This window comes from Grus americana, chromosome 7 (genome assembly GCF_028858705.1).
Source record: "Grus americana isolate bGruAme1 chromosome 7, bGruAme1.mat, whole genome shotgun sequence".
Taxonomy (NCBI): Eukaryota; Metazoa; Chordata; class Aves; order Gruiformes; family Gruidae; genus Grus; species Grus americana.
The window spans coordinates 33,534,659-33,561,654 of NC_072858.1; the positions used below are offsets into that span (position 1 = coordinate 33,534,659).

Below are 26,996 nucleotides of genomic sequence, written 5' to 3' on the forward strand. Positions count from 1 at the left end.
AACTCTTAACGCTCTACAGAATATCAGCTGCATTCCAGTGTCCAAGCCAGATCCCTTGAGAAAAAAAGTAAAAAGAAAGCTGCTTGATTGTCAGAGAGGAAAGCACTGCTGAAACAGCTAAAAAGATATATTCTTTTAGGTTTTTTTTAAACCTTTAGCTGTAAAGGGGTACACTCACAAAGTGCTCATCACTGCTAAAAATTGCTTCTGTAGCCTTACGCAACTAGCGATGATGCAGTGTGCAACTGACAGGCATTAGTAATGAAAAGGACAACAGAAACCCACCCAGGTGCTTCTGAAATAAAGAAACCAAGCACTTAAGCCATTATAGTCAGTGGACCTCACTGTCAAGCAAGTTTCTCCAGTCTATAGGAGATCTGATAAAAACCACAGCTGCGGAATCATAATTCATGACTATAATTCACAAGGAAAACTGAAAATCCATTTACATTTATTAGGAGATGGTTGTGCACAATTTCTCATCTTATTCAAAAAGTCTACAAATAGAGTTTAACACTTCTGATTGCAAGCAAATATTTGTTCAACGTTCTTAGGTAAGGCCAACTGAGCGCCTTGTTACACTTTCAAGATACAGTATACATTTGTCAGTTCTTCACTTTCCTCTGGTAACAGTCCCACTGGAATAGTAAGGAGAGTTCACTAAGACACTTCATAACAGCAGCTGAACTTGGGTTACACAAATTCAGTTTTGGAATATGTTTCAAACGTAAATTATTCTAGGTGATTTTCCATTTTAAGATCTTAACACACCACTGTCAAAGGCTTTCCCCTCTCCCCGCTGCATTTATACTACCACCACTATGAGCTTGCACTCTGTGGAGCCGTATGGCCAAGAATCTCAAAGCACTTCAGAAAGAAGGGCGCCCTTTCAAATAGTGGGATACTTGAGTTGGAATCCTACTTATAAAAGAATATCTTTTTTTTCTTCGTCTTATGTTTACAAAAGGACAAGCACCAAACTAAACCGATCCCATCTTGACCTTAGTCCCACCTCTGACTGCCTGTAATTTTCTCACATGCAATCCTACCACTGATTCAGCAGCTCTGTTTAATTACAATGCTCACAACTCAGTCTCCCCTATGGCAAGGTGAGCATCTGCTACAGTCAATTATTTTCAGATGGAAGCACTGGTCAAATTTTAGGTTTGCCACAATCTTGAGAATCACTTAACTGGAGAGTCACGACCATAACCAATGTAATTTGATAATGCACTTGATCCCGTATTGGTTTAAGAAGTGTAATAGACTATATATGCATTTTCTCTAAATTCTCTCAGAGCTGACACTACATAGCTACAGTGAAGAAATTCTAGTTCTGTCTTAAGCGGAACCTTTTACAACATTATTTTAACTTATTATTTTGATTTAGAGCACTAATTTTATAAAGATTTTCAGTTTGCAATTCTTACTGAATAGGTGAGCGGCAAACATGAAAACATATGTACAAGTGTTAGTATACTACCAGAATGCTGCACTTCCTTCTTAAAAATGTCCTTAATAAAGCATTAGGCATGTCAAACAAACTTTTGTAAACAAAAGATAAATTACTCATGTTCTGCTCTGATTATAGCCAGATACATATTCTCATAAAATAAACATTCTCTTGTCATTTTCCATGGCCCACATATCCATATATATATGAGGTAAACCACTTAAAATCATCAATAATATATAAACCTCAGTACTCAACAGGAACCTCAGGAAAAATGTAACTAAGATGTCAATATCAAGAAGTGACACTTTGTTCCACTGCAAAGTGAAACCGATTTATTTGTGCTAAATGAATGGAAAGAATGTATTCAGAATACATTTCTTTATACATTGTACCGGCTTAGGCTGCTAAATAAGCATTCATTAGTGCCATGTTGTGCTACTTTCTTGTATTCTGTTTCTACCAAGCAATACAACATTGTGGCTGTTACGCCAATATATTCCTATATGCTCATCTTATATCTTATTTTCTAACAGACTTTTGAACATTTAGAATACCTGTTCAAACTTTGCTTCAGGGGAATAACAATTAATATATTTTAACAAGAAAAAAAATTATCATCAGCTGTTCTCTACAATCACATTGCCTTCTGCAGCAAAAAAACCAAAGAGCACACTTTAATCAGCTATCAGTAACCTGTGGGCAGGACCACACTTACCGAAGTTACTTGTGACAGATCACACAGTATGGGCAGCTTACAGGTTAATGTAAATGTCAAGCGAAATCATCAAATCTTAAGGTCCACGAATTGTACATTCCACCGTCTCCGACAAGCCAGTTCCCTCACTGTAAAATTCAAACTGTACCATACGTTTGAGGTGCTTTTAAACAGAAGTATGGATGTGTCCTGTGTGCTGAATTAAGCTTATTTACTATGTAATACAATAGAGTATGTGTCTTGGGCACTGATTAGGGTGTCTGACTCACTTTTGCACTAGAAGCTGTTATTTCAAATGACTGAAACGTAGTGCTGATTTTCCATTAAGCTTGGTAAACACTGTAATATTTCAGAATTTATCATATAGCCCATCATGCCTTTAATTTTCTGCAAATTGTCATGAAAAAATATAAAAAGGTATCCCTTTCATTTTACAAACCGAAAAGCCAGGAAAATGAAGCTTTGGAGCCAAGCAAAACGACATAATGCCGTATTACCAAACAGAGTAGCAAATGTTCCAGCCAGAGAATGGACATACATGTAGTTCAAGTAAACACTGATGGAAAACTTTGTTAAGTTAGTGTTGTAGACCCACAACACTGGCTGCATTTTATACAAACGTTTACAACACAATTAACAGTGAAGCCTATATAACCTCAGTGCAAATAAGTCAAATTCAAATATGCCAAGTAAGCCTTTGGCTTTTAGTAAACTGCTCCATGTTATGAGTCCACTTCTGACATACAGACTGCTGAGCACATGCACTAAGGCTGAGAGGATGGATGCACTGAATGTTGAAAAGTGGCTGACTGCGATGCTGCGGATTGGACCGTAGGTTGCACTGGTGGTGGAGGTGGTGGCGGAGGTGGCTGCACTGGGGTCTGCGTGTTTGGAGAAGGAGGAGGAGTGGGACGTTTAAATTTGTCGGGGCTGTTACTTCTTCGTGGTGAAGGCCTCTGTAGAACAAATATTGAAATTATGTTTAACACACTCCTGAACAATGTTAGGTGCAAGTCCTCTAATCAATTTATTGAGCTTGGCAAAGGAAAAAGAAGAAAAACCACCAAAAAAATCTGAACAATTATGTGGGAAGAATCCATTTCAAAACATTGCAAGAATCACAATACAACTTTTACATCAAATAAACGTTACTTTGAATGAAGTAGCAAAGGAAAGGGGAAGTACTTTTGAGATCAAACAGAGCACGCATTCCTTCCTGTCAGCTCGCAGGAAATGAACACAACACATACGTCCTGAAGATATGTTTACCTACGATGACCAGCAACCTAAAAAGAAATGAGAGATGCTGTAGAGACAGCACCTCCCAGTTGCGCTGATGAACCTTTAACATTACGCTGCTGGTGTCTGAAGTCCAACTATGTGGCACCTGAGTGGGGGTGGAAATGTTTCGAATGCCAGAGAGTCTGCCCAGAATCTCTAGCTTTCTGAAAGACTCTTAGCCTGCACACTGGAGCAAGACCAAAGCATAATACAAGTTATTCTTTGGAGAACAAAAAAAGATTACAATCCTTTGAGCTGCAGGGGTGAGACAGTCGTTAGAGAGCTCCCCTCAACAGAAACCACATATTTTCAACAACCTGCACATGTAAACACAAAGATTTAAAACCCACTTTATCTTTACAAACCAGTAGGGGGGTGGAATCTTCTTTAATGTTAGCAATCTAGAAACATAAATCACACTGCACAACACTAACTTCTGCACTTTTGAAACCAAAATGCTCAGTACTTACCAATCCAGTTAGCATTAATCAATAACCTCATGGCATGACAAACCACCCACCCACAATTAATAATCAACCACAGGTGATCATCTCTGGAAAGAGGCATGATTACAGTGCTATACCAAGCGTACTACAAGTAAAGTCACTTTATTCTGTAATGGATATCAAAAATGAAGAGCAAAGAACCAAACTGCAGTTTAGTCAAATAATGTATATTGTATCTATTTTTCTGCACAACTATGTAGAATAGACTAATGATCTATGTGAAAAGCCAAGGGATTCTTGACAACTGACCGATGTCTCTGAAACACTTAAAATCAGTTATTGCATTCGAGTACATCTAATAATATGAAGGGACCTGGTTTCAGTATCAAGACAAAGCCAAGAGCTTCTTATCAACACCTTTCTCAAAACAATTAGAATTTTGTCCTGAAGATGATCTTTTTCATAGTGACTAAGCGTGACACCAATTAATTTACAGTTTCAGAAACAGCAGTATTTCACAGAGACTGAAGTTCTTTGAAAAAACTTATTTGTAAAATTAGGTTCCAGGTTTTCCAGAAGCATAAAGATCTTCCTGTGACTAACTCATGTGACACAGCAGTGGGCTGAACCCAGACCAGGATTCTACCTTCCCACTGAGCTCCAGCTTCCCTCCTGTTCTACCCATTATTGTAGCGTTCCCATCTATCTTTGCTCAGTGAAATTAACAGTAAGCTTTGCACGCTCACCTAAACGATTTTAGAAGCAGCCATATTTTAGTATTCTACTAAGAATTCTATTGAAACATGTTTTCACATCTGAGAATGACAAGTATATGCAAAACCTTGCAGGATATTTACATACTACCATACCTGTTGAGAAAAAGCAAAATGGTCTTGATATAACAACTATAGGGTATTTTGCCAAACGGTCAATATTTAGGCTCTGTTTGCTCATTAAACTCCACAAATATTTAGAAGAAACACAATTAAGTAGAAATGCATCAAACATGGCAGGTAAAAAGGAAATAAATCCAGTTGAAAGATATGAGAAATTGCCCTAACAAATGTTTATATTAACTTCTTCTTTGCCAATGAGAATAGAAAAATAAGAGTTAACTGCCTGTTACAGTGACATGATGGTAGCATTGTGTGTCATCCTGAAGAAAACCTGAGCTTGGAGCAACCTCAGATGACTCATCCGTCAGATGGTGGAGACTAGGAGAAAAATGAAAGCAATGTTTTTACTTCCCAGGATAGGCTTAGTAGCTTAGAACATCACTTCTCACACCCTGCCTGCTGATCCATAAGATGATACCTATTACTGTCCTTAAGACGATAATACATCCTATTCTTTTGCAGAAAATAAGGTTCTCCAAAAAGAATCAGTTTCTGAGGGGTGAAGAGGAAAATCAGGGTTGAAGAAAGCAGCAATAGATATCTTGGAGTAAGGAGACAAAAACAAACATTTACAAAAATGTTTTGTAAAAAAGCTTAAGGACAAGCAATCATAACTTTTAAAAACCAAACTGACTTTGGTAGCAAGTATTTACTAAATTAAATACTTACTGTAATACCATGGGATGCTCCCATATGTTGCACATGAAGGCCTGGGGAATTGTAGTAAGACATTCCAGCTCTAGTCAGTGAAGTTGGTGGTGTGAAACCAACTGTGTGACTTGCATATGACAGACCTAAAAATTGTTAAAACAAGGTAACATCAACATTCTTGGTTATATTACAAACTAAAGTGTAAGGTTTTTAATTTTTTTTTTAGTTCTGAATCAATGATAGGTTAAGAAATGGTAACTGCCACCATGTTTCAAAACATACATTACACAATGTTAAAAGTAACTTTTCACTTAACATAAACGGTGTAAGGCTGCCCTGGCAGCTTAGTTTTAGTCCACAAGTATTTCCACCCAGCCTTCCCTTTCTCCTCGGAGGAAATGACTCTCAACGAAATCCAGTCTGAGGAAGCAGAGAGGTTATGCCTGGAGAAGCCATCTAGCACTGGGCCACTATGAGTTTCCGCAAAGAAACTGGATGTGGGTGGCTGCTCCAAGGCATACCAGATTCGCATCCAGGCTTCTTCCTGTTTGACTTCAGCATTTATAGGCAGGGACCCAAAGATCTTTGGGGTCGTGAAGTTAAAACATTCTGGGATTAGCTGCTAGCTGGACTAGGCTACCAACTAACATTTAAAATTACAACTTGTTTTATCCACATTAAGGAAAGCCTAATATTCAGAAGTGCAAATATCTAATTTTTCCATCTAAATATATCCTTTCTGTAAGAACTAATTTATAACAGAGTACCTGTATAACTAACCAAGGTAAACAGAAACAGCAACTGCCAAGTGCTTGAAGTTCAGACCTTGAAGTGTTCTGAACATTTTGAGTATTTCTCAAAACAGCACATTTTCCAAAACCTTTAGCTCATTATTGCTTTCTGACAAAAACATCAGTAAAGTAGGAGACAAGACTTTCCTCAGCTGTTTAGTATTAGACATTAGCAACTGCTTTGCAGAATTATGACCAAAAAAATTTCAAAAGGTCTGTTAAACTTTTATAATAACACACTGGATTTAACAGTTTTCACACTTCTTCCCCACTAAATCAGTGCAAAACAGTGCCACTGCAGCTACAGTATGCACCAATACCCAGCTTTGTCTTTTAACTGTAGCTATCTCTGTTTGTGCCCACAACTGATGAAACAAGATCTTGTGGAAGAAAAAAAACCCCCACAAACAAACAAAACCCCCAAAACTCAATCCTCAGATCACTAATGAAGTAATATAAGAAAACATACTCCCCTTGCCTTCTTTAATTCTAAGTTTGCTACATCCCAAATGTAGCAAATGACAAGTGACTCCAATGGCATCACCGTTACTTTAGAATAGAGTGACTACACCATCTAATTGTCTGTATAGCATGTTTTACAGCTAAGTGCTTTTGTAAGCACAAGGACAGAAACATGTCAACGTTCAGGTAGGTGACAATGTGTTGCAAGTCAGAGACAAAAGCCCAGAACAATAAAAGGCAAAAAATACACTTTAAGTCACCTTTGCAACATTGCAAAATGTAACTGTTGTATTACTCTGTACTGATAGTTTTGACACTGTCTTACTGTACTATTTTAGATATAAAGTGCTCTCAAAAACTATTTGTTTTCATCCACTACTGCATTCGCATATCCCAGACAGCTGTACAAAATTCCCTATTGATCTCATTAGTTCTCTAACAAACTGCTGCTTCTATTTTTCTCAAGTCTGAAACTTCCCAGCTGTGGATATTAATTTATCAGATGTGAAGGAGAGTAATGTAGCTGCCTGTGCAGAAGTGCTAGCCTGGAACATTTACTGCATGAACATCACCAAAATTGTGAACTCTATTAGAAACAATCGTGTCAGCTGTGCTATTTGTAACTCTGCTTCAGACTGTGTTTCAACATCCCCTGCCTGCTGTGGGATATAATTCCCACTAGAACGCAGCACTCTTGTATCAACTATCCATTGGGAAGTAAAGTCCAAAGGGAACAAGGAATGTGCTTCAGTCCCCGCGTAGGAACCAACAGACTACTCCTGTATTGACACATCAGCATCTAAATCAGGTGCATTTCCAGGTAATCTAGGACACAAGCCTGTAAGTTACCAGGTAATTTTTCCTACAGACACTTTTAATTACAACCACTGTGTGGACGGCAGATACAATGTGCAGTTGAATATTGTATTAGTATGAAGGCTGCACGTGTATAACCATGAATGTGCACAGTAGTTACTCCAGAACAGTTGTTAGCATGACTATATTTCTGTACTCCTAGTTACAGGAAAAGGACAAGAAAATATGTATCCTTTTCTTGGTAACACACCTTGCAAAACATTGAAAGTCAGGTAACTTGGCTCATTTCCGAAGCCCAAAAGCCTCTTGAAAAGCTATCATAATGCTCATCTCTAACACTGTAACATGGCTTACGGCCATAGCTAGTTTTCACACATGCTTACTCCTTTTGCAATACCTGGTCCTTCTGAAAAACTAAAGTCAATCTTGAAAATTAAAGAGTTTAAAGACATTTTATACATTCTAGCAGACCTGTGAAATAAAATGTCTCAATCCCATCTTGCAGAATGTGTTGATACAGAGCACATCTCATTTGCCCTTAGTGTAGGACTCTGTCTGACAGCTGCTAAAGGTGAACTTGGAAAAGCAGGGCATGCAGGATTCGCTTCATTATGTACAACTGAGTTAGTGATTGCCATGTAACATCCATGGCCAACAACTTTTAATGAATGTCCAAGTGCAATTTTAAGGGATTTTAAATTTCAGTCAATAAATGCATTAGTAACACAAATACATTTCCTTTCACTTAAAAAAATATACTCAGTAATTAAAAACTCAGAAAAGTTAGTTTGCCTTTGTTATACAAAGTAGCAGAGACAGGAATTCTTAATTTTATAGTTATTGTTTTACAATAGAAAATAGCAGAAGTAGAAAAGCCATTTCTCTACTAAGGAGAAATGGAAATAGACTTTTTTCAACTCATTCAAGATTTGACTGCTATAAGAGGTTCTGATTCAGAACACAATACATTCTCATTACTAGTTCATCACCAAACTCTAGAAATCTGTTCCAACTATGCATCCTGTTGGGTAACTTCTACAGAGAGAAAAAAAAAAAAAGAAAAAAAGAGACAGTAAGAGAGAAAAAGAGAGCAAGAAAGAAATAGAAGTTCAAGTGATAGCTACTTATCTGACCTTTAATATCTGTTCACAGTGTATAACAGAACCATCCAAAAACATGCTGCACTAGAAGACATCTAAGGCAAAAGTATTCTTACATTTAGGATGCAGGTTTTTTTCTCCAGACTAGCTTTGAAAGGCTACTGACCTAAATATATTAATAGTACACATTAATATGTGATGCATACAACAATTTTAGAATCTGGGTTAAATATTTACCAGGTGATATAGGTCTGCTAGAACTTGGTGAGGGTGTATAAGGGATAGGACTGGACACAGTGCGAGGTCTTAATCCTTGTGCGGACATCTCATTAAAATACCTAACAAAAAAAAGGTAAAGAATAATTAGATCAAATCTTTTAAAATGTGCCATGTTTTAAATGTTTCACTATGGGTTTGTTTTTTTTTTTTTTTTCAATTCCCATAAGAATCGTATTAGATTAATGAAGGACCAGTCACCTTTAGGAAGTCATGACAGGAACTCTTGTCACTGCTGAAGTCTCAGATACTGGTTTAACTTTCAACGGAAATAGCTGGACTTATCTTAGTCATTAGCAGTTAAAACTGTACGAGTTGCATATGATTAGAACAGTACATATTAAGGCCAGAGTTATACATCATGTCATCCAATCTAATCTATACTACATTCCCACACTTTACACAGCATTTCTACATTGAACTCAATAGCTTATCTGGCTGGAGTGCATCTTCCAAAAAGGCATTCAGCACTCATCTGAAATCATAAAAAGAGGGGGGAAAAACCCCACCACATTAAAGTATTGATATTTTGTTCCAACAGCTGATCGGCCTCCCAGTGAAAAACATGCCATGTTTCCTACTTGAATCCCTCTGGTCTCAACGTGTAGCTATTTGCTCATGGCGTCTTTTGCCACTGGAACAGAGAGACATTTTGAACCCAGGACTTTCTCCTGCTAAAGATACTTCTAGGTTGTGTTGGAAGACACCTCCCACACTTCACAGCAATAAACTGAACAGATTAGAACCTCAGCAAGGCATTTTTCCCCACCTGTAATAATTTTAGCAATATTTATTTGTACTTTACACATTGAATACAGTGAAGCTTCTTCACAGCCATCAAGTGCTATATAAAAGGAGATAAAAATCATACCAATTGCTCCTATTTGCCATTTACTGTTTATATCTCAAAAATAACTTTCTGTACTTTCTTCCACAGCACTAGGCTGGCAGCTTTCAGGTTGACTGACTTACACGCTCTCCACCTAGATTTTTTTAGTCGTTGTCTAGATTAGAGGTTCTCCTGCACATATGGTTGCAAATCAGTGCACCCGGGTTTATACTACTACATTTAGCTGTGTTTCTTTACAGGACACAGCAAAGCAGCAGGCAAAATTAGCTACCAAACAGCCCTTTGACTCTTATTTGTCTCCCCTTCTATCACTGTGTTCTCAAATTCTTAGTAGCTACATTTATTTCCAGGTCACAGAAAAAAACCCAACATGGAACAGCGTTAAAAATATTCCTATTTGATGGAACTCACAATGATGACTGCTTTGAGATCTGTGAGCCAGCTCATAAACTATTTGAAACATGTTTTGATACTGCATCTTATTGATTTAACCAGGATATTCAGAGTTACCAAGCCACAACACCTTAACAGGCACTACACTGTAGCGATACCAAAATTGGTTTAAATATGGGTAGATCAGATCGTAAAAGTAGCTGCAATAGAGAACAACAGAAAATTAACAAATTGGCAAATTAAAGTTTCATTAAATATACGTTTTCTAAAGACCCACCAGTGCCAAGGTTAGTGAAATTGAACTGACTAGGCTACCTCTGCAACACGCAGTAACTTACAATGCAGACAGTACGTGTATTACAGCAAGGCAGTGGTCTTTGATTTAATTGTATTTTATTCTACATAAAGACAATTTTCTGTAAGTCATCCTAGGACCTGGATCAGGTGATATAAAATAGCAGCACACTGTTAGTATGCTTCCTGGTTTCAGATATTTCCCTACTACTCCAGAGAACAGAATGGAGGATTGAGAAGACAAAGCTATTGCTAGTCAGGATGAAGAAGTTTTGGGAGAGCTGTGTATTTTGCATTCAGTGAAGCATCTTCATCTATCCCCATCTACAAAAAATAAGTATCATCAGCCAACAGAATGCAACTGAAAAAAATGGATATCTGATCCATCACCACCATCATTTTTGGAAGACAATGTAAACTGACAAAAATTTACATTATAAAATCATCACTGCATGTAGTTCCACAATTATTTTGTCTACGTAGTTCTCCTAAGACTAACCACTGTAATACCTGCTTCCTCCTTCCCTTTACTTTGTATTACTCACACAGCAAGTATCTGTATGAGAGCAATTCTGTCACGCTTTGTAGTACCAAGACAATGAACATTACAATGAAATTTCTTAGAAGTACAGAATAGTGAATCAAGTTTTCCTGCATTTTATTGATTACCACTACCTACAACTCCTTGACAAAAAAAATCATTAGGATACTCTACATTTTTTGATTAATACTGGTAATTCACATAAATTTAGATTTTGACTGTATTTCCATTACAATGTAAATATTGGCAGAAAAGATTAGGCTAATAAAAACAGATTGAACCACGAGAATCCTGTGTTTCTAATAGTATAATTTATAGAGCATTCACTACATCTTAATACCAGATACAACCACAATATATGTCAGTTGCCTAGTATTTCATTAAAATGAAAACACCATCTTGACCTTTAATGGTGCTCCTTGAAACAAAATATCTGGTACTTTGTTTCTGGTAAATTACGGCTTATAAACAAATATACTGATGACCCAAGAAGAAATATCTCGATATCAGAAGAATACACAGTACAGGGTAACTTTTTTTTTTTTAAAGAACCACTATAAATCCAAAAAAAAGCGTAAAACGGTACAACAAAATAATGAGCATTCGATAAGAAATAAGAATGTTTTATTCAAAGCGTACTTAACTTTTTGAAGATATAACATTGTCATATGACTATGACGTCAGAAAACACTAAAAGGCATCATATAAAACCATGAAAAATTCAAGACTATCTGTAAGGTCAGTGCAAGCCATGCAGCTTGCAGTGGAGAGAGAAAAAAAACCAAGGATGTTATGCTTTGGACATCAAGAACAATCCAACAGTTATGGAAATGCTTCCTCTCTCTAAGGCTTTACACAGTATCCCTTTGTATTTGGCCAAACACCTTTTACTTTCTGCAAAGGACGAATTAGCCCCAAGTAAGGGTGTTGTTCCTATCTCACAGAACTCCTCGCGGTTACCAAGTTAGGGGCAAACCCAAGGTACTATGATCAAATTATCCTGAATCTCAACTCCACAGCTATATTTATTTCAGTATACATTATCAAAACCCTAAGCAAAATTCAGATAGAAAATATTTTCTTTCTCACTATTAAAACTAATGCATTTCTACACAAGTTTGATACAATTCTACTGAAGACATTCCTGGACCATGCTGAAATTTGATATGTATATTAAAAGTATATACAGAATAAATAGTTATAGAAATAACCTGTAATATTAAAAAAGAAGTATGAGTATTGATTAATAAGCTCAATGCCAACATATCTGGATGGCTAGAAAATACAAACCTTTCATCGTCCATTTCTAAGCTCGATTCACTTTCTGACAGTTGCCTGCAGAGCGCTTCCCTACGTTCCATTTCCCTCTGCAATTTTCTTTGAAGTCTCAAGTTTTCTTCTCTCATATGTCGCTCCTCTTCTAAGTATTGTGCCATCTTCTCTGAATCTGAAATTCAGAATTTTGATAAAATTCCATTAAAATTCAATTTCACAGACAGGCAAATACGTTGTGCCTAATCTTACTCCAGTACTTCAAGAATGAGGGTGTAGAAAATGCTCAGGATTGATCACTCAAAATTTTCATCTCTAAGTCATTAGTTCAAAGCCTAATTTAGAACAGTAGCTACTAAAATAAATTACTGGTTGATAGCAATTTTGGAAATAAAAGGTAAAAAGCAAAAAAAGTTTTAAGTATTTACTTAAATGAATTTTTTTTAAAAAAGAAAAAATTCATGAAGCAAAACTTGTATAAAATTGCTACTTTATACGTATTCTATAGCATTCTTTCAATGACATATTTTTTCATAGCGTTTGGCCAGCAGAACATGTACCATTATTAAAAGCCAACAAGCGGTTTACTCATTACAAAGGGCAATTTGAGCTTGCAAATCTAAACAAGCTCAGCAAACATAACTTAAATGATCACAGGCTATTTAAAGTGATAAAATCAAATTATGGAAAGCTACAAAGCATTTTGACAGATTATTTAAATAAAATGAAAGACATGACGAAGACTCATGACACACATAATGTATTTTGCAAGGTTTTCTAGTGTTTGATCAAGTTTATAGTTAATTCCTTGATATTAAAAAAAAATATGATTCATGATGCTTTGTGATCACTTCTCTATGCAGCACCCTTCAATCAAAAGAATATTCTTGTTTTACAAGACTATTTCCAAACTATTAACAACATGTGATTTATCTCCCTTCTGTGGAAATATCACTTCTAAATATAACAGTATCACTTGTTTAAAACTATTATTATGCCAAAACAGTTTCTAGACTAGAAGTAAGTGTTTCAGGAATACAAAATGTAATATCAATATCAGAATTTAGTAAGCAGGTTTTATTAAGTATTTATGAATTAATACTAGAGGTTCTCTAATGACCCTGTATTGCAAAGACCAAACTGAAAACCTGTATTTCAGTGTCATCTCCTGCTTGCAGGCTAGCACATCCATCATTTCTATCAATATTGCTATTTCATATTCCAACTCTGTTTACAAAGAGAAAGAGTACTTAGATCTTACTTTCAATGAGAATTTGACTTTAAATGCTTCTAAATTTTTACTCTAAATCACAGTAATTCAAAAAGAAACCACTTAAAAATTCTAAATACTTGAAATGAAATTAATTAGGCTAGATTTGTACAAAGAGTACTTTGAATCTAAGGCCTTGCTCTCGTTCTGAAATTCAGTAAGTGAAGGCTGCAGTGCTGAACTGGCAAGTACAAAGACTCGCAGTCCTTATCTTCTTTTAACTGACACCAATTATTAATACCACAAACTTGCACACAAGGCCTCTGCAAAAGAACATTCTCCCATCATCTCTGTCTTTGAGGAAGGCCACTGCCTCTGGCAAGCTATTTGCTGAAAATAGGGGAATAGGGGTTGAAATATTCCAGTTAGCCTGTCAAGACCAGGACACTAGAGGGGGAGAATATTGCCTGTTTCTCACTCACCCAAGTTTTTCTGTCTTTATGGTTAGGTAGCTACTTACCTATCAATTGAAATATAATGCTATGACTAGGAACTAGGCAGAACTGATGAAACTCAGAGAGAAATTTTAAATTTAGCAGGAAGGAATGAAGGATTGGCATTGCAAAAATCACAGGAAGGTGCAGCTTCCTGCCAGCTGATACCATGTGCTCAGAGCTGTAGACTCTTCTCTTGAAAGGCAGGGCAAAAAGCAGGCTTTCCACTTCTGATCAAGGGTCTGTGACACTTTTCACAACAGAAACACAAGGACTTCTACAAGACTATTTATTCTTGTATTTGTTGATTCTTCCAGACACCCTTCTAATAAAGCTAAAAAACCCCAAACTGCAATAAAATACATTGATGAGCAATAATACTGCAAGTATGAAAGTGTTTTAATCCAAACCCGCCCTATTTTTTTCCCACTTCTACCTTAAATTCAAACTCATGAAAGTATATATAAACTTCTTACATTACACAAACTTCAAAAAGATTTAAAACAAGTTGTTTACTCACGCTGTAACTGTGCAGCCCTCAGTTGTTTCTTTAACCTCTCCACTTCATTCTTTAAAAATCTGATATGTCTCATCATATTTTCTGGAGAATCTATCTCCATTGATATGTCTCTGGGTGATGGCGGAGCAGATACTGGCTGGTCTAATTTCTCCTGCAAAATTCTGTATGAAAAATAGTTCAAAGTTTACCTTCAATTCTAATGAAAAGAAACCCCCTTAAATCCCCCAGAAAGCTACTGCAAGGGATCCTGACAGGTATATAAGATTTATTTTAACTACTGTTTCTGAGGAGAGAATTCTGGGAGGATTTGCGATGCTTTCTTTTTTAACTCAAAACAAAAAAAGGTAAAATTTGATGTCCAAGCACAGATAGATTTTGTAAAATACTCAGACACTGACACTCCCAAATATTTCTGCATACAGTTCAGGAAAAACTAATTCTGGACAATATATAGTTACCTCAGTTTTAAACTCAAACGCTACTTATTCAACAAAATCATTTTCAAGCAAATTCATGCCTCATATTTACATGTACCATACAAAGCGGTACTAAAGTATGGTCTGACTCCACCATAGCTCCTCGTAAGGTGGCACACAGTCAGAGATAAATTAAACCAGAAATGGTTTGGCTTAAAGAAAGCTTTAAATTCTATTGAAGAAGCAGCAGGAAGTCTCAATGACATGAATGCACACCACTGAGAAAAAGCTGAAGTCTTATTTGAGCAGATAGGGAAAACCCAATAGCTTCTCATATAACAAATATAATAAAATACGATGTTATTTTCTCTGGGCCATGAATATAAAGTTGACCCCAAACCAGAAGCTTTAAAGAGTCTATCAGCAGTTGAAAAAAATTCAGCAATTTCTTTCAAGCTTTCCCAGGTCATTTCTTACACTATTAAGTTTCATCTACTTTAAGCAATCAAGGATGTGGCATCACATAAACAAGGAGCTTTACAACTACTTTAACTTCCAGGTTTTCATAGATTAAACAACTTTTATGGGACAGAGATGAACATATTTAATCCAGAACATTATCTTTTAAATGATATCTTTCCCACAGAAACAAACGCACTGCAACAAGACAAACCGTTTTTCTGCTTCAAGCTTATCCATCCTCTTCCAGAGGCGATTCACTAGTGCTTCTTGTTCTTGTTCCAAAGTATTTTCAAGGTCAATCTTCTCACGTCTTAACTGGAGACAAAAACAATCAATGAAAACAATGGAAATATGTTTTTCTTGCAAGGAACTGTCACTAGGAAAGATCATTGCTGTAATACCACCATTTTACGTGATGCTCTATGACAGCAAGGAGAAGGCGAAGAGACAAAAATCAGGCACAACACAATGGTCACAGAGCCAATGAAAAATCAAGAGATTCAGGAGTTGCACAGTTGTCATCTCCTTAACCAAAATTTTTCTCACAGAACTCATTGTCACTGGCCAATAAGGAGGAGCTTGAAACCTGGACACGCAGTCACTGATGACATGACAAGCCTATTCAAAGACATCTCCTATTCCATGCATCTCAAGTTCAAACTGCATTTACTGTCCACTACACCAACATTTATTCTTCTGAAAAATTTTAGGCTTTTTTAGTGGAAAAATCACAGTGAAGTAAGCCAGAAATGAAAGAGAAGGCACGTTTGCCTTGTGTTAGATAAAGGAGGGACATAACAAAAATAGTAAAGAAAAAATTATGTGCACTGCCTTAACTGTTACTGTATCAACCTTTACTAGCAGAAACAAATGTATTTATCTTAGCAAAGGCTTCATAAAAGTAAGCGTTTAAACTTGACATTATTCCCATTCACTCACTGCGTGAACAAACATTCTCAATTTGACTGTAAGCTAATAAAAGCAGATATAAGCGTAGAAACACACATGATGAAATCTATTATTAATATTTTAGTACAAATACAATGCAAATATTAATAAGAATACACTAGAAGAATAAGAGGCATAGCTGATCTTATTCAGTAACACTGGCAGCTGAACTCCAGAAATTGGCAATAATGAAACATACGGGAATAGATCAACAACTTTCTGGGTGGAAAATAGCATGGAGGTGTTTTTCTCAGCCAAGCCTTAGAGAACACTCACCACTTTCCTGATGGGCAAGTAATCCTACATTACAAAATGGAAAGATTGCAAACAGGTTAAGTGATTTCCTTGCACATTTACTGCATCACTGAGAAAAGCGCTATTACAGCATCTAAATCTGTACAGGCTCTGTGCTAACCACATTGAGGTGCCCAAACAAAATTTAAACTTATGTACTTCAGGTAATGGTGCAAGTTTAATGAACATACAATTTTGTTCTTTAAAACTGAGAGGAATTAGTTACTGTAAGTAAAAACAGACATATATTGATGAGTAATAGGGAACACAATTAGAAAAAGTTTAGTAAATCTTTCCATGTCTGAGTTTCCAGATGTACATTAACAGTTGAGGGAACTTACACTTCAATAACAGACAAGTCAGAAGCAACATGCTTCACCCTCACACGAGGGATGAGAATTTGGATCCCGACCGACACTTGGCTCCCCACACCAGCTGGAGTGGTACGAAGGCAAAGGGCTCAGCCCCAGGAGATACAGGGCACTTTGTCTCAGGGCACTGCTCATTAGCCAGTTTGGCCAATGCTTGGGGCTGACAGCATTCAGAGGGAAGAAAGTACACAAAACATTCAGGGAATCTACACACCGTGCTTCTACGTTACCAACATGCAGATCTTCACTACACTGCATAGCTATCGAAATAAACACATGATGAAAGAGGTTTGACTGCAGATCACTACTTCTGTGGCAATGGTTTTTGCATCATTTCAATGCAGCATGGTTTAGACTCACCTGCGCTGACATAGTCTTTTTAGAACTATGTTATTGATCCAGCACCAAACAAACCCATAAAAACATACTGATGAAAATAAATCTATTTCATTCAATAGTAGGAAGAAAAGCACACTGGAATTTGAAGACAGTGTAAATTATTTATAACCTTGGATTTGAAAAACCTAAGATTATGTTTAGTATTGTAGCAACCATCACCAAGGCAGCGGAGTCCATTAATTAGAAATCTGCACAATTGCAACGTCAAATCACAGGCAACAATATACAAACGAGCCTTGTGTTGTGCCTGAAGGCTGACAGACATGCTCTGATGAAACACCAAAGAAACTGGGTTGTGAAACAGATCTAAAACTCCACATGTCCAGCAATATGAAAACACACTGGAAAGAACTATCTTCCTTTTCTGATCTTGAGTGTTATCCCAGTTCCTTCCAGTGTCAGGATATTAAAGCTTTGAGGACAAACACCTTGAATTGAACCTACAGGAGAAGTGACTGTAGCATCCTGACCCAAGCTGTGAATTCAGAGAATAGGTATATTTGTTTTATACTAGGCAGTTTCAGGTGTACTTTGAAATGTAGTTCATCTCTAGTCAATGAATTTGTTAGGAATGTGATAATATTCTCAACTAAAATAAGTAGGATGGGATTATATCTCCAGACCAAACTAGCAGCTCTGTCAATACTAGTGTCATTCTGTATGGGTTTAAAGTTACATTCCAATCAAACATAGTTTAATTTTTACCATCACAACAGGGAAATGAGCAAATATTGCTTGCTTTTTTTAGACCTTAATCTTCCCTTCAGAGGAAGGGAAAAATGCCTTTTAACCTTCCTCACCATCCAATTGTGTTTCTTCTTGTCTGTCTCTCACACATATACTTACTTTACTTCAAATGCAGCTGAAATATCCATTATCTGTGTATTCCTGGCCTACCTCTTCTTCACTCTTCTTGCCAACTTACTAACAAGCACAACTATTCCCTCCTGAAACGGACATCTTCCAAGTCAATGAAAGTTGACTATGATCTCTGCCTAAGCCCACTATCCCAAATTTCACTCCTCTGCTTCTCATCTGCCCCTCCCAATGTAGCTTTAATTCTTTGCTGATCTTCAACAATATCTTTCCAGAAGATTTTATACATTGCATGTTCTTCTCCTTTCAAAGAAGCAGACATAGGAGACTATTATTAGCAGTTTAGTTCTTATTTCTCATCTCTTAACTGCATCAATTCTAATTTCTCACTGTACTATGTGGAATTAAAAAGAGTAACAGCAAGACTACACAAACTTGGCCTCTGTAAGACAAAACTGACAGCTATTTATTTCCTATCAAACCACTGAACTATAACACAGAACATTATTACTCATTTTAACTGAGACATTCAGTTAATGAAATAGTCACATGTTGCAAATTTCTTCACCATTAGCCTTCAGAGAAGAATGTTCTGCCACTTCAAGGTGACTTAAGAAAATAAGGTCAGGTCACATTTGAACCCTACAATCCAACTTATTTTTTTCATTTAGGGGTAACATTGTACGGAACCATCACTGCTACAAACTGGCTACCTACCGATCACTTGTGGCATCAGCAGCTCAGATGAGAGAAAGCAAAGGCGGAAGAACACAACCACAGATAATTCATGTTCCGTATTTTAAAAATAAGAGTTTAGAGAACATACGTTGTAACTATCTGCTCACTGATTACAGTGATAGATCTAGTAATGCAGCCCTAGATTATGTTCAAAGCATTGCTGAAGTACTCCTTCCAAGCCCTGTTTAACAGGTCCCCCAAAGGTTATGTTGAAGCGTTACAGCAATCTCTCTTCCACAATTCCCTATGTGTACAATAAAGGCAACGCTGCTCTGCTCACAACTTTTGGTTGCTTCTTGCTAGGTACGGCACATGCCCCAAAGGCTGTTGCTTCAGCTGGTTAATTAGCACAATAAACTTTTTTTTTAAAAAAACTTGTGTAAGAGAAGAAGGCATGCTGAAGTTCAAAGCAACCTGAGATTTACCATACCTTACTGGAAGAGAAAACAAAGGTATACATTGCATTACATATAAATATACATGGAATTTCTAAGTAAGACTGACAGCCAAATTTAACATCTTCATAAACAAAGTAAGTTTTCAAGGTCAGATATTTGAGAGAAAGACCTTTGAGCACCCACGCTTTTTGAACAATCTATCATTGATATTCAAATGTAGCAACAAGTTTCAAATGTTATGATTTCACAAGTCTGTCTGCCCAGAACAATGATACAAAAATAAATACCATTAAGATTTCAGCTGTGGTTCATGCTAACATTTCAAAGACTAGAACAGCTTAATATGTAAACTTACTTTGCATTTTGATTAAGTGGCCGCCACCACCACCTTGTGGCTAAGAGAGTTATTTCAATCTCATGTTAATTTCCATGCTGGTTAAGGATTTGCTGGCAACTACATCTTCCTACCTTTCTATTTTTCAATTCGTTCCATAGATCTCTCCATATAGAGCATAAATATCGAGAAAACCCATTTCATCATTAAGATAGCCATTAATTAATTTATCCACAATGTCAACAGAAATAGGAGAGTCATACAAAACTGGTAGAAATTCAGATTACCAGCAACAAAAAATTCCACATCTGATGAGAACAGCAAAAGCATTCACAGAAATAACGTACTACATTTACACCACCCAAATTAATGGACTTCCACAAGACTGAAAAACTGAAGCTCTTTAACAAGCCCATATATTTCATCAGTTTGCCTTTTAAGTCAAAAGGACTCCTACTAACACCACTGAGATGCTTTGATGCACATGCCTAAAATTAGACATAAGAGCAGTTCCAATGTCTAAACTTCCAGTGGAAACATGACCAAAACAAGTGATGTTTTATCTCTGCAATCTTTGTAACTGTCTTGGGAGAAAAGGAGTTGGATATAGTCGAATCTCAAATCTTTTTAAGTATACACACAGCTGACATCTCTCAGTTCGAGTCCCGTGCTATCCAAGCTGCCACAAAAAGGTGACCTAGAGCACAACTAGACCACATACCTATCATTTACTGTCATGCTTAACCACTATCAGAAGTGACAGTCTTTCTCACTAGCAGCATGAGAGTGGAAGCTGATGAATAGCAACAAGAAGCACTACTTACAAAAAAATTGTGTTTGCATAAAACTCACAGCTGTCCAGCAGACATGAAGGCCTGCAGTAAGTTATAACAGCCATGAAAAAACATTCATCGTTTCTCATAACACATTAATGTTGCATTGCTTTGAAAGTCAAATGAATTTTTCTATATTCTGGCTATTGCCCAGTTTCTTAGATACTTACTTTTTTAAGTCAAATCTAATACTAAACAATATCTTTTTTTTCAGAATCCCTTCGTTTACAGTCATATAATTCTGAAAGTAAGGAGTTACCTGCTCCAGGGTGAGCTGCTTCGAAATTGTATCATTTTCCAGTTTTTTAATTTTCTTCATCAGTTTGTTCACTTGAAATTCCTGTTCCTGCTCTAAATGCTGCTCCAGTTCAGCTTTCTCATGCTGCAGCTAAAAATTTAGGAGACATGGAAGTATTTTAAACATACAAATATAAGTATGAAACATTATGCACCTTTTATATGTTTATTTACATGTTTATTCTTGCTTTATTTATTATTAAATTCTCTACTGATAATTCTCAAAAGACTTCAAAATGCACAAACCACCCAACAGCCCTTCAAAAAGCAACATTTTAAACTGTGTTCCATTTACAAAGCAGATGGAAGTAAACTACATTTCCAAATATTTAATAAAGTCAAATCAAAATAGATACATTATATATAGCATATAAAATAATTATAGACATTTCAAAAGTCAAAAATCTATCATAATATTCACAAAAGCATTAATTTTAATCTAAATGCATCATCTCAAGAGCACCCCAAAGCATAAAATGCAGGTCTTAGCACTTCTCCCAGGCAGCTGAAAGCTTAAAATCATGACTGAAGTCATACTACTGAAATTGCTGTGCAACAAGATAGTAAAAAAAAATAAATCTAATTTCTATTCCTATGCTATCAAGAATGAAAAGATTTTGATGACACAAAACCAGTAGTTATTTCAAGTCAATGTTATAGATTTTCTTAACACTCAAGGGAATTTTTTTTTTTCAGTTAGTATTTCCAATGAAAAAAAAACTTTACTCTTAAAGCTCTCAAGCAGGTGGAAACAAAAAAAAAAAAACCAACCCACATTTTAACATAAATTGTGGCTTGGAGTAGAGTCACTTTTAACATTAAAGTCAAAATCACAATGGAATCCCTCTGAGATAGGGATCCAAGTTTTCCTGTGGATAAAACAGTGTAACTGGCACCATGGTATGAACACGTGAACTTGACTTAGGGAAAAGCAAATGTCACCAATAGACAATTGTGTAATTACACCATGCTCTGGCCATCCACGGAAAATTGCAGGCACTTTTTTCCACCTGCTTATTTTCTACGCCAGTTCTTCTGACTATCACATAAAAATACATAAGATCATAGTGTTTAAATGTGTGAGGAAAATCTGAGGAAATGGAGACACACCTCACAGTCATGGACACAAGCTGAGGTTGCTGGATATCCACAGTGAAGAAATACACTTTGATTTTAAAACAAGCTAGAATTGCTAGTTCATTAATTCAGTTCCTTTTGCTGCTATTTAGAGACAAAATGGTCTGTGAAGTGCAGCCTGGCAGAGAGTTCAGAGCAGAAAGGCTTGTGTGGAGAGAACAGTAGGTAGACAGTAACTGCTTGGCAATAGGAATATGGGAGAAGTTTGTAGTTTAACTGTGTTTTCAGGGCTTATCAATTTTGAGACTTTTATTTTTCACAAATTAAAATAAACACCAGAATAGTAACTAAAAAAATAAATGAGATTTATTCCTTTCACTTACTAAATTACAGTATATTTTCCAAAACCCCTGACGCTCAGGGAAAATTCCCATGGGCTTGAGGAAGCCACTTAGACTCCAACATAATAATCACTGAGACTATCATGGCAGCCCTTGATCAAATGGTTAGGAAATTTTGTTAAACTGTCTAGTTGGAAATAAAGCCATTTAATTTCTTATGTGAGAAGTACACAGGGCTGCTAAGTGAGATTTTCGTTAGAAGAAAAATTTATATTCACACTGCTTGTGTTGTATGATAATCAAAAATTTGAAGTTTCTTACTTCAGTATTGGAGTTAAGCTTGGTTGGAAAAAAACCAGGTTTAATATGAAAAGGACATTATTTAGTCTTAGAATTCTGTAAGCCCCTCTCCTTTTCTTCCCTACCCCTACACAGCAGCTACAGTTTAAAACTGAAGACAGCCAAAGAGCCCAAGGAGCAGACAGCTTGCGGATTACCACCTAACTCAAGGTACTTGCTGCACTTTCATCAATCTTCATTTTGCTTCATTAAAAAAGCTAGACGCTTTTTCTTCACCTAACTAAAAATTGAGACCAAAGCCAGTTGCTGTAATCAGCTTGTATTTAGTTAGCAAATTAAACTGTGCAAAAAGGCACATAGCCAGAATCTCTTACTCAGCCTGAAGCCAGATGCTGCTAACAGAAAGCATGTGGTTGGGGGACCACTGGCATTTGCAGACAGTCCAGTGAGTCAGGCAGATCATACCGTCGCATGAAGGCACCTCAAACCAACTTAACAACAAATACTGTTTCTCGCTCTTGTGTGCTTCACGCAAATGCAGCTACCATATTAAAGACAAATTGAGCTGCAATAGCACAATCTTGCTTGTCAAACCATTCCTTTCAAAGCTTGCTGGAGCTTCCATCACACAGGCACTGATGAGGCTTACTGATCAGATCTCTAGCTGCTGCGTGTAGGATCTACTAAACCCTACCTTGGGAGTGTGAACATACTGCAGCCAACGGACCATTCCAGCTGATCAGAAAGCTATTAAGTGAAGCCAGGAGAAATCTATTACAGGAATATCCTCTATTCTGTCTTTCACATAAACACACCAGAAAGCAAAGAGACTGGGAATAAAAAGAAACCCACACTTTCCTCTTGAGTACTAGAAGGGGTTATAACACGAAAGCCCTCTCAGACGTTCTGATGAATCTACTTCATTGTGCTACTCCCCTTCACCCTTTCGGCTTCATTATTCAAAGTGGGAGAAAAATACTAATAACACACCCCAAAATACATATTAATGGTGTTGGTCACTTATAATTGGGTAAAATAATTTTTCCCTTTTATTGGCTTTGATCACAAAAACAAACCAGAACAAACAAAAACCAGTTAATGCTGAAACCCTAACACTGAAAAACAGAACTGCTAATAGTGAGAATATATTCACTGGTAAAACATCGGTGGATAGTGTTTATTTTGCTCAGTAAAGTAAGACAGTATTTTCAAACTGTTTTTAATTATACAAAACTATAGTCACAACTGTTTACAGATACACCTACGGCTGCCAGCTAAAGAGAAGGAAAAATTGTGTTAGAACATGTCACCTTGATGACAATGTCTTACTGACCTTGAATTGCATATGAAAACTGTAGGAGAAATACTGGGGGAATTCTCAGCTACATAAAATCAGAGATGGGTTTGGTGCAAGAGAGACAGCTAATACTCTAAAGTGAGAACAGGGTTATCAAATACAAAGCTTCACAGCAGGAGTGCATGCATTAGTTCAGGTAAGTCCTATACAACTACAGTAATATCCTTCCCTCTCTACAGAAATGTTTCCTGATACAATGCAGAACTACATTTACCTTACTTCCTTACTGTACTGGCTTATTCTGGGACAGTGAAACGTGTTTTTATGAAATAATGGAGCTAATGGATGAAGTTCCCCCTTAAAAAAAATAAGCTTCATTTATTCCCCAGACTATGACCTTGCACATTGTACTGAACAGTCTCTTTTTTAGTACTCCAGCCCTCAAAAGTTGTCCAATTCCTCCTTTGCTGCATCCTGAAAGTCCTATTTACTAACAAATTTGTATCAGCAGTTTGCCTCCTCTTTATGTCCAGATGTTCATCAAATAAATGATAGATGAGCTGACTCTGTTTATTCCGCAGAATCACATTTGCATCCTTGAGCTGACGCATCGCATTTTGGAGAGCAGGAAGGGTAATAGCTTATGTTTACAGACTTATAATTTTTGAAAGAATTGTCAAGAATCAGACTTGCATGAGAAACAGTTCTGTATAGCCTCCCAATTACTTAATGCGCCTGACTACACATTATGCTATTATCTTGGTATGTCGTAACATTTTACTTTCAAGGACAGATACTTGGACCAATTTGCACTTCCAAAAATATAAGGGTATTGAAAAAAATCTGTATTTGATTTTGAAAAGGACTGTTGCACAATTTAAAGAATAATTGACTTTGTAAGTTCAAACAATATTAAAAATTATTTATTCTTTTGAGCAGTCTCGTTTCACAAAAGATAAATTTTCAAGATTTACTATTTTAAATTTCAAAACAGTAACTCACATGTCCACAGCTGCAAGAACAGATCCTGCATCAAAACACTTTTAGTGATACTCTGCAAAATACTACTACCATTCTATAATGAGTAGGGATCAAGGACTCAATAAAAATATTGTTCCAAACTTTCCAGAGACTTAGTCAGGTAGACAGAAATATAATTAGAGTAAGTACATGGAAAAATACAGTGAATGTATATAAGGTTTATAGGAACTTTATCAGGAATGTATGTGATGAAAAGCTTTTGTTTACTCCAAAACCTTTGTTGAGATGCATATGCTCCTTCATCCCTGCAACATTGAGCCTAGAAAATTAAAAATTATGCTAAACAAAGGAAATTTAACTAGTAAAAGCGTACACTTATTTATTGGGCTTGTAGAGGCAGTAAAAGCTAATGCCACACAGTTATAAACAGGTATTATCAAGCAATGGCAAGGCACCAGAAAGCCTGATATCAAGAAGACAGGATCATTCCAGTGAAAACACCTTCTTTTATGTGCTACTGTGTATATTTAGAATCAGCCTGGCATATAGTAAAGATGTTTCAAAATTAATTTCTTACAATATTGAAAGCCTGATGTAACTCTGTGGTTTACAATAGTAATGCACATCATGCTGAACTGGGAAATTCTTGTTAGGCTGTTAGCGAGGAGCGCTGCAGCTCGTGCTCTGGCAGACAGCTTTCACATTTAAAATGTTTTAACATTGTGGGAGCTCATTCCAGATGCAACTCTGAATGCGATGCATAAGCCTCTACAATTGTGACAAACAAAGGTTTGACAAAGCAAAAAACACACAGGCACAACGGAAAAAGGTCTCTCTGCTAGGTGGCTTTCAACTGAATAATATGGCAGTAATTTTGACACAGCTACAGACTAGTAAATAGTTGAAATATTAAGAGACTACAAATCATATGCAGTTTACCAGAAGTACACCCCTCCCTCTGTTCCAAAAGGCAAAGGCTTAGACAAAACAGATTCATATGCCTTTTTTTTCCACTTAGTCATACAAAAAGCAGGAAGCCATTTGATGCACAATGTCTGACAGCATGAATTTTGAAAGTCTAGTTCCAGGTCAGACCTATGGTGCCTGATAAACACAGAGATTAAGATTTTAACCCCAAATAGCAAAGGACAGTGGAGCAACCAATTACTGCTCACACTTCCACTGGAAACTACTGTATTTCTGGTTAAATCATCATCCAAAGTCTACATCTAACTTAACCAGAATCCTCTCCAGAGCAAAGATACCGAAAATGGAAGTGGGCATTTACCAGTTCATTATTAGTCTTACAACTGCCTCATCAGTCTTGCATACTCTAATAAAGACAGAATTGCTACATTCTCGTAGGCAATGGAAAGTATTGGCACTCACACATCTCAGGAATTTCAGAAAAGTAAGTTGCAATTATCTCAACTTTCCCTGTCTGAAAAACATTAGTCAGGAATTTAACACTACACCTGTGTAACGGAAAGAGTATCCCAAACTGGGAAAGACAGTGTAATAAATAATAAGCTGACCGTGTGATGTGCGCTAATAATGCCTTATTTTCCACAAAATTAGTTTATTTGTAATATCAGGAGCTTCTCTTCTCAGATTTTTTATCTAGCAGTCTACATGACTATAATTTCCAGGATTCATAATTGAAGAATCAGAACTTCCAAACAGCAGATAAGCTTTCAGAAAACAAAAATCAATGTCAATATTATCTTCAGTTCTTTGCTACTTAAGAAAATTGCCTGCAACTCACCAATATTCTAATATCAACTTACTAAATCCATCATCACTACAGAGATAGAAAATTATTTTTGTGGAAACATACTGTAATATTCAAATGTTTCCTAATTCTACAGGTAAGCTCTTCAGGGGAAGGGACCATGTCCTTTGCATAATTTACAAGCTGCTGAGCATGTTACTAGTGTTTAAGAGAATATATTAATACGCATTTTTTGCATTTCACAGCAAGTTTATCACATCAAAGACATAATCAAGCCATGAAATGAGATCTGCATTCAGCATACACACAGAGTAATAGTTTTAATATTGAACTGTTTGCTTTAAAACAAACAAACAAATCCTCCACCTGTACTGCAAATCTTGAGCCACTGTAGAGGTATGAAAAGTCACCCAGATGTATGGACTACAAAACCTGCTGACCAGGCAGATTCCCCTGACACGCCTTAAAATACGCTTTGCACTAGAGCTTTGATGTATC

At 36.5% G+C, this 26,996-nt stretch overlaps 1 protein-coding gene across 4 annotated transcripts in view; it reads right to left on the reverse strand.

Moving 5' to 3' along the window:
- Positions 1–437: 437 nt before the first annotated feature.
- CCDC6 (coiled-coil domain containing 6) overlaps positions 438–26,996 on the reverse strand; it is a 50,836-nt gene continuing 24,277 nt past the window's right edge. The window contains exons 3-10 of one of the 4 annotated variants that reach the window (XR_008577885.1): positions 20,733–20,861; positions 15,554–15,657; positions 14,465–14,625; positions 12,259–12,415; positions 8,852–8,952; positions 5,464–5,588; positions 5,025–5,112; positions 2,991–3,127 (exon numbers count right to left, since the gene is read on the reverse strand). Coding sequence is in view for 2 of the 4 variants with exons in the window: in XM_054832084.1 (XP_054688059.1) it covers positions 2,936–3,127; positions 5,464–5,588; positions 8,852–8,952; positions 12,259–12,415; positions 14,465–14,625; positions 15,554–15,657; positions 20,733–20,861 (969 nt within the window). In the remaining 2 variants the exon portion in view is untranslated. The other 3 variants (XR_008577884.1, XM_054832084.1, XM_054832085.1) reach the window with 3 other exon arrangements.